This window comes from Magallana gigas, chromosome 8 (genome assembly GCF_963853765.1).
Source record: "Magallana gigas chromosome 8, xbMagGiga1.1, whole genome shotgun sequence".
Lineage (NCBI taxonomy): Eukaryota > Metazoa > Mollusca > Bivalvia > Ostreida > Ostreidae > Magallana > Magallana gigas.
The window spans coordinates 30,388,899-30,398,138 of record NC_088860.1 but is presented as its reverse complement, the minus strand read 5'-3'; the positions used below and the strand labels follow the sequence as shown (position 1 = coordinate 30,398,138).

Sequence of the window (9,240 nt, the reverse complement as noted above, 5' to 3'; positions counted from 1 at the left end):
GATAACTGTAAACCCTTTGATCATAGGCACTCTGTGAGCCAGATTGGACCAAAGGGATAAAAAAGATTTGCTCTGGGCGAGGATTTTTCATATAATTCTGCTATGACCTTTAGCTTCAACCTAGAAACATGGTTCAGGGTCACTGCACATTCTTTACCCAAAGGCATGCTGTGTGTGAAGTATGAGCCAGATTGGACCAAGTGGAAAGAAGATATGCTCCGGACAAGCGATCTTGGATGGACAAATGGAAGAACAGATGGACTGATTACTGTAGGGTGCCTACAAAGAAGGGCCCTAATAAGGCTTAACAAGTAGTTTTCAGCTTTAAGGTACCTCACTACACTTTTAAGAAGCTATGTCACAAGATGGCGATTTAAATGTTTTGTTAAACTTTTTATATCGTTCGGTTAGGTTGTATATCATTGTAGCTCAGTGGTTAAAGTATTGGGCTTCTGAACCGTAGATCATGAGTTCAAATCTGCCTTGAGCTATTGTTTATGTTAACTGAATTAAATTTTTGAAAATGTAATTTTTTATCCAAAATTGCAAATTTTTTTGCCTATTGGACTTAAATACTTCTTATCCATTATGATATCTATCATAATCAAGTAATTTTCTGCTGATTTGAGAAAATATTTTACAGTGTAGTGAGCCACCTTCACAAGCCCAGAAACAAGGTTCATGGCAAGATCCTTTTTAACAAATGCTACAAAACCCCAACATTAATTCTCTATCAGTAGCCAGGAACTATTCAAGCTAGTCTCCCTTCATTGACATGTTTCTTTGCATCCTTCTGTCTTATGAAGAGGCCAACACCATATTAAGGCAGTTCATGCTAGATGAGGTCATCAGTATCATGATTTATAACAGGAAGCTTAAACACAAACATTTCCTTTATAGTATTCATTATTACCATTTCAAAATGCAAGATTTTAAGTCAGGTACAATGCACGTATACTACCAATACATTTTCATTCCCTCTCATTCCCAATCAAATTTTATTTCGTTGGCTGCTAGGCTGCCAGGTTGAATTCCTTGTACTGAAACCATAACCCTTCAATTACACCAGACATTTTAAAAATAAAATCACTGATCGAAAGTTTGTATATATATGGGACACAAATTAGGATAAAGAAATTTTTATCGATTCAAATCCAGCAACTTGGGACTAGATTATCTTTACCTTCTCCACATCCTACCACACCATTAAATTAACATCTATTTAATGTTCTTTTAACTTTAGCAAAATAACCTTTGTGAAAGAGGTATATGTCCAGTGAGTTTACAACAAATATGCAACGACACTGGTTAACTCCAAATATGTTAAGAGCTGTGGAGCTTCCTTACATACTGGTACACAATAATTCAGTTGCTGTATATATTCAGTAGATTTTATTCTCAAAATAATAAATATATAAAGCACAATTAAAATAAAAAGTTCATACATTAATCTAATGTACATCACAGCTCTCACAGAATTTTCAGTCTCTCACAATGGGGATTTCACACGAGTTAAGTACTGAGCCCAACAGGGCTGTTAATGTTCAGTGATGAGATGAACAGTTGAACACAGGAATACTTCACGTTTCCATTTGTATATGTCATTTTGGAGGAATTTTGAAAACACTTCTGAAATAAATCACCACTTTGCAGATCTACTTTGCCAAGTTAAACGACAGGAATCCTTTTGTTCATAATTTGTTCCTAGGGTTAGATTGTCTTCACATGGGCCTTCCCCTACCACGCCCCATCCCTGGACCCCCGGGGGCGTCTCCACCAGACTTGGGGTTCTTAATGGTTTCGTCCACTGAGAGGATGAGACACGTTGCTTCCGAGGCGGCAGTGATAGCGTTGATTTTGACGACTGCTGGTTCCCACACAAAACCCTCAAAGTTGTCACATATGTCCTCCTTCATTATGTTGACACCAGACCATAGTGCTCCTGTAGACAGACAGTAATGTGTCACAATAACATGAGCACATACATAATTTAGATAAATTAACTTACATTTATGCAAATTTCAATAGAAATGTCTCTCAAAACTAAAGTTACCTTCTGCATGGCTCTGGCGAAGTTTGTTTAGTATATTTGTAGCATCAAAGCCTGCATTATCACAGAGCTGTCTGGGAATGATTTCCAATGCTTTGGCCATTGCACTGATCATGAGTTGTTCTTTCCCTGCGATGGTCCTCGAGTAATCCCTCAAGTACTTGCTTAGTTCCATCTCGATGGCTCCTCCACCTGCAAATTTGAGTAAATATTGTATGAGAATTATATTGCAAAAACATTTCATAGAACAGAAAACCACACCAAGCAGATTCTTAACGAGCAGCAAAATGGGCCAGCGCACACCTGAGCTTTTTTAAAAACAACCTTAAAGAATGACTTAATTTGTCTAAAGATATGGTGATGGAATGGCACATACAAATGACATTCCATGCATAAATCTTGAGAACTTTCTTTCACCAAGATTTTTAGCACTTGAAAAACATGCAGTTAAACAAGAGACTCCACTTGGTATTTAATAAGGAAACTGAAGAAGAGCTCACTTAAGCTTTCAAGCTCAGGTGAGTTAAAATCAATTCGAATCATTGACACTTGAAATCGGAATGTAAATTTATTTTTACTCCCATTTGAAAATTGTCATAATTATAGCAGAATATTTTTTATTGAAGTCTTCTTAGGCCTAACAAAAAATAGGTTTGTTTCCGCTTTTCCGACCAACCCTAACTTAAACCCGCCAACCCCCAATTTTTTTTTCAAGTTTTTTCGTAAATTTCCGTTTATATCCGTTTTTTGTTAAAATTTCGTTTTTATCTGATTTAAGAATTTAATGTGTCCTCTAAATTTAAGTCGTAAAAACGCTTATAGAACTTTATCAAATATTTAGATGTCATCAGTGTTGTGTAGATGTTTGTTATTTACAAATGGCAGCACATGTCGTTCCAGTTGAGCTCGAGAAATGTAAGATTCAGGGTGAAAGTAAAAAAAAAAAAGCCGACCTACCGACCCTAATTTTTTTCATCCTGAAAGCGGAAACAAACCTATTTTTTTGTTAGGCCTTATAAAAAGTGGTCACTGAAATGATGTTGGAGCTCATCATAATAAGGAACTATTCTGGTAGTTGTGTTACAAAAAAGTTTAAGTGTTGATTGACCCATGGATGAACAGGAGTAGGGACACAAGGACAAAGGCGATTTGTATTGGGCTTCCTTTTTCCCGAATATTTAACAAGTTGTTGGTTTACACTTGTTTTGTCTAAAGATATGGTGATGGAATGGCACATACAAATGACATTCCAAGCATAAATCTTGAGAACTTTCTTTCACCAAGATATTTAGCACTTGAAAAACATGCAGTTCAACAAGAGACTCCATTTGGTATTCGTATACACTAAAAAGAATTCCTATTACTGACACTCATCAGGATATGTCTTTTTTTTTTTTTTTTTTTTTTTACTCATGTTTAAAATTCATCAAAATCATGGTAGATTTTTAAAATGTAAGACATCACATGAAATAATGGTGAGGTTTAGCAAACCAACGCCTACAAGTTAGTGTGCAAAGGAATACATTTGCATTATGAATGTCATCAGTTTTTGTAATGACAAATTTCTACATGCATGTATGTACATGAATAAACATAAATGTAGATTAAGAAGTACACGTAGGATCAAACATGTAGTTTCTATTGACTTGTTGGCTATTTATATGAACAAAAGCCTTTGTTTTCCTAAAGCCTTAGCATTTAATGCAACTACTAATATAAAGATTTCAATGATATATTTTCACTGAAATGTGTTGTGTTGTTCAGGTTTTAATACACATCGCTTCTTGCTAAACCATGCAATGACTCTTTATCATCTGTAATTAAACACACTGTTGACACAAACAAATATAAATACATATGACACAATGTTCACTTGCTATCTTCAGATTTCCACTGCGATTATCAATACCCAGGGTAAAAGGAGAGTACATAAAAGTTACAATTTAAAACATTTACAAGTACAAGTATGCGTTAAATAATAACTGCCAAACAAGAAAAGTAATGTGAACTTAGTATGTGTATTTTTACCTTGAAACCTAAACGTACAAGTACCGGTTGGTTTGCTAAACCACTCCATTAAAGGAACTCTCCTTTAAAAACTTTATACTAAAAACTTAAGTAATGTGTTGACTGACACATGGACAAGGAGGATGATTTTTCTTTAACAAAAACTAACAAAATATGGTAGCTTACAATTAATCTGTCTAAAGATATGGTGATGGAATGGCACAAACAAATGACATTCCATGCATAAATCTTGAGAACTTTCTTTCACCAAGATTATTAGCACTTGAAAAACATACAGATTAACAAGAGACTCCACTTGGTATTTCAGAAGGAAAGCTGGAAGCAATAACAAGAAAGTCCAAAATTGCTACCACATTCCAATTAATTGAAGCTCAGATGAGCTAAAAATTAATTACATTGTAAATTTTCAAACATTCACACCTGCAACAACAGCATCATTCTTCATGGCTCTTCTGACAATCATGATAGCATCATGAAGAGATCTTTCTGTTTCCTCAATGAACTGCTCTGCACCACCTCTGAGGATCATGGTACAGGTTTTTGCTTGAGGACAGCCAGTGAACAAATTGTACCTGAAGTAGGGAATCACCAGTTTACAACATGATACAACGATGGTTGAAAGTGGGGCAATTACCTGTATATGCTGCATTCATTACTAAAATAACAAATTACAAATAATTTCAAGTCATCACTTTTGACATCAAAAGAATCTACCTCTCTCCACCGATTTGAATTTCCTCGAACTTTTCACAGGACCCCAGCACGTTGCTGGCCAGGTTCTGACAGGTGGTCTGAATGGATCCTCCACACGCCTTCAATGTTCTCTTCAGATCCTCGTCTGGCACCCGACCAGCACAGAACATGTCTCTATATAACATAAAGTAAATTTAGTTAGATTAGAGCATACAAGTGCACTACAGTTATTTCCCAATTGAAATCAAAGAACTATCAAATTAAAATATTGTACATTGAGTAGCAATTAAATCTTGTGATGAACTTTTTAAGAAAAACGAGTTCTCATTGAAAGATGTAGCAGACAAATATGCTCAGCAAAGCCATAAGGCATTGTCTTCAGAATTCAAATCAGAAGACCATCGTGAGTAAACATCATTGCATTTGTTGCCTTAATTCCATTCAATGATTTTATCACTGAACATTAGAATTATTTTACATACTTGTCTAAAATTTTATCACTTCATTACAACTTGTAATTTTACAAATCCTTTAATATGATCTCTCATTTGTGTGGTCTCATCAATACAAAAATATATCAGTATAAATATGCATTCTTTTATCTATTGTGCTGTATATCTAAATTCTTTGGGGCCAATTTTTCAGGACTGTAAAATTTTAACTGAATTATGGGAAAATAATTTTGTGGATTTACTTGTATGAATATTGAATAAAGAGTTAGACTGTTTCATGATTTGTGAAAGGAATAAATTTTTAAGCAAGGAATGCCAATAAAAACCATGATTATTGAACCACCAGGAATTTCCTTAAATGATTTTACAACACCCCAAGAGTTGCAAAAAATAAAAGTATTAGTACATCTGTCATGTCTAGAAAAACTACCATGCTGCTTTATTGTTGTTTTGTTTTGTACCATCTAATACCATATCAAATAGTCAAGTGTAAACTTTGTTTGCTTGATTGGGTTACTACACTAATGATATAACAAATCATCTATATAATGCTTATAGTTGCTCATTCTTCAAATTATGATTCAATAGTTGAAATTGACAGCCAAACATGTGAAGCCATCCAACCATATTACAATTAATATTAAGACAGTCAAGCTCAGTAAAGCCATAAGGCATTGTCTTCAAGTTAATTTTTCAGAAGACCATCGTGAGTGAACATCATTGCAGCTGCCTCTTTGGAATGAATTCTTATTAAACCTTGCCCTTAGAAGTGTTTGCTCATAACAATCCCTCCCGCCAAATAAATAATACCTGTCTGCAAAATATTGCGTGGCTACATCTCCAATAGGTAGCTTGGATAACACCACCTTGGCTCCACTTTTGTGTACATGGTCCAATTTTTCATACAGAATTTTCCACTCTGCATCAACAATGGACTGATATTCCTAAAATTATAAAGAGTTTTCATGTAGGTACAAGTACATTGATTCATTTTCTTGTTAACACTACCTTAATACATGTATCAACCAATGTTTGACATTTGTATTGATAGATTACCTGAACATTGTCTACTCGGACTTCAGCATTCTCCTTCTCTGCCTTCAGCTCCAGTTCCACATTTAGTAAAGCTATCAAGGGTTTCTCATACTGCTTTCGTTGCATTTCAAAACCAGCGTAACTGAAGGTTTTCTTGAAAGCGACACCAGCAACTAACATGGAATCCTATAAAGTAACAATACACAGCAATGATGAAAATGCATCTTATAAGAAACTAATTTTCGTCCACATAATGTTTCATAACCAGTAACCTATCTATTCAGCTATATTCAAAACTTGCTTGGTATGAACTACTTGTTTGATTTCAATAGCACAGAGTATAATCTACTCAATGTGAGTGTACCTTCACAAGCTATGGTCTAATTCAGAGAAAAGCACAAGACCAACTCTCAAGGAAGAAAGCTGTACCCCTAACATATCTATCCTGACTAAAACAGCCAGAGACTGATACAAGAGGTAGTAGCTCTTTATTTTCCACTGATGTAACACCACAAGTATAGGCAACAAATCTTGTAGTTGACTTATCGGTGGATCTGTTGCATTCTTTCCCTCAAAATATTACTATAGCTAACATTGGACAATCATTAGTCTAGCTTACCTCTAATGCCCCTCCTGTGACTTTCTTTACACCAATCATGTTCAAAGGAAGCAATTCATCTAGATGCATGACAGCGTCCACTACCATCTTTGCAAAGAAGTCCTTTTGATGAGCGACAAGCTTTGAACTCAATGTTGTGGCTGCACACTTCTCTAGAAGCTCTCTGTGTTCCCTGTTAATATTTATATTAAAAATATTAAAACTACTACTGGTAGATGCTCACTCAAAACATTTTTTCCTCAAAATCATCTTCCAAGCTTTTACACAAATTACTTACCCTTTATCATCTTTTTTGACTTTGACAGAAATTTCTTTGATTCGTTGAACAGCCTTTTGAAAATAGGAATACAATATCAATGAGCAATGATATTTTTGTCAAATTGCTGAATTGTAACAAGTTAGAAAGCACATTGGAATTTTTTGTAAGTAATCATGAATTAAGTAATTGAAACCAGCTGTAGAGAGACATGCTGGAAGCAGAAAATACGCCACAACATCTTTATCGCGATAAGAATCGACTATTAAATTACACACAACATATAACAATCCGGTGAAAATCACAAGCAAGATGCAATACAATCTCACATCTCTGCAAGTGTTCAAAGGAGTTCGAACTGAGTCAACATGGTTTGTCAACCCAGTCTCACGACTTCAATTACTTTACCCTCTTTGAAGCAGGCCCAAAATCATAGAGGTATTTCTTTTAACTCTAAAGACAAAAATTTGTCTTAAACAGTTAAAAGCACACAAGAATTTGAACTGTGCTGCAAACCAGGGATTAATTTCTTTTTCTTTGGATTTACAGTAACATTATATATGTAGATCTGAACTTACTAGATCTGTTGCTTTCCTAAAGGCCCTAATGACAATTTGTGGATGGACATTCTCTTCAATAAATGGTTTGGATTGTTTAAGAAATTCCCCAGCTAATAAAACTACAGATGTTGTACCATCTCCAACCTAAAAATCAAATAATAAACTTATATATGTATTTGGCCCTTTTAACATAGCTGAAAGAGACCTATTACTTTTCATATTTTAATCAAAGAAGTGTAAATTTAGAAAATTCAAACTAGTAAATTTACTAACCTCAGCATCTTGAGATTTAGCTATGTCTACTAGAGTTTTAGCAGCAGGATGCACAATGTCTAAATTTTTCAAAATGGTGGCTCCATCATTTGATATTATGGACTTTCCTGCAAAACAAAGAATACATGTATGTCACATGTTGGGACATATATAAATACAAAAGCTCAAAAAAATTTGTGAAGATACATTTTGAATTTTTTTGCAGCATAGTTTGAACTCTTTTCTTCAAAATCAGTTTGGAGCATATTCACTCCAATTTGCTTCATTGCAACTACAGTCTGTGGTGAAGGGCTTGTCTGAGACACACTAAGCTATTCCAACTAATATGCACCTTGATCATTGATGATAAGTTTGTCCATTCCCCTTGGGCCCAGGGTTGTTCGGACGGCATCAGCTACGGACTGACAGGCATTGATGTTGCTGACAATCTGAGGAACCCCCTGAGAGGAGTCAGTCCCTTCCTTCAGCAAGATGATCTGTGGTTGCTGAAATTAAAAAAAATAATAGTTAAAATATTATTATCCTGGTTTTGAAGTAAAAATATACTTATAAGTATAAATGAAACAAGACTCGATGCAGCTGAAATTCATACTATTAACCCCCCCCCCCCCCCATTCTGTATATTTGCATATAAATCCATTTCCTATCATTATATTAAGAAGGCAGCAAAAATAATAAATAACAAGCTCTTGAGTATGGTTTATTCATTAATTTCTTTACAGTTTGGAATGTATTTTTTTTTTCAGCTTCAGCTCAAATCATAACTATTAAGTATTTTTCTAAAAAAATAACTTGTGATTCCTGGGGATTCATGCATGCTGAACTATGTTACATTTGATATGATAATAATTTCCAAATTTCTTTATGGTAGAAAGATTTCTTAGTTTTGTTAAACTATTGCAGCGTCATGTTAGTCATTTTCTGAACATTCCAGAACAACATGTGATTACTTGCATATTTTCCAAAACAGACATTAAAATCATTTTCTAAGCTAAGGTTAAAACTAATATATAAGTGATCACATTCAACCATCACAATACATGCAGTTCAGAACAATGTTCACATTTGATAAAGAGTTTAAGCTAATCGAGGATGGGGATGGATTTTAAGACAACACAATTTCACTTACCATCATGTTCGACTGGTAACCATAACACACTGAAGAGTTCTTTCATAAAGGGGAGTAACTGTTGATGTCAAAATCTTCATTGAAGCACATTGTCATGAATGAAATAACCCACAAAATTGAATAAAAATAATTAATTTTTCACTAA

The 9,240-nt window shown here is 34.5% G+C and overlaps 1 protein-coding gene and 2 non-coding genes across 3 annotated transcripts; all 3 read right to left on the bottom strand.

The window, feature by feature from the left end:
- Nucleotides 1-1,377: 1,377 nt before the first annotated feature.
- Nucleotides 1,378-9,168, bottom strand: LOC105332252 (T-complex protein 1 subunit eta). The gene is made up of 12 exons (XM_011434788.4): nt 9,096-9,168; nt 8,298-8,451; nt 7,967-8,073; nt 7,712-7,837; nt 7,155-7,207; nt 6,878-7,049; nt 6,280-6,444; nt 6,034-6,167; nt 4,793-4,945; nt 4,499-4,650; nt 2,054-2,242; nt 1,378-1,942 (listed from the first exon to the last, which is right to left on the bottom strand). The coding sequence occupies exons 1-12, from the start codon at nt 9,099-9,101 to the stop codon at nt 1,722-1,724; spliced, it is 1,632 nt and encodes a 543-aa protein (XP_011433090.3). The 5' UTR covers nt 9,102-9,168; the 3' UTR covers nt 1,378-1,721.
- Nucleotides 5,116-5,194, bottom strand: LOC117690573 (small nucleolar RNA SNORD35). The gene has a single exon (XR_004602536.1). It is a non-coding gene; the product is annotated as a small nucleolar RNA SNORD35 (small nucleolar RNA).
- LOC117690574 (small nucleolar RNA SNORD35) lies at nt 5,871-5,948 on the bottom strand. Its single transcript, XR_004602537.1, has one exon. It is a non-coding gene; the product is annotated as a small nucleolar RNA SNORD35 (small nucleolar RNA).
- Nucleotides 9,169-9,240: the final 72 nt, after the last annotated feature.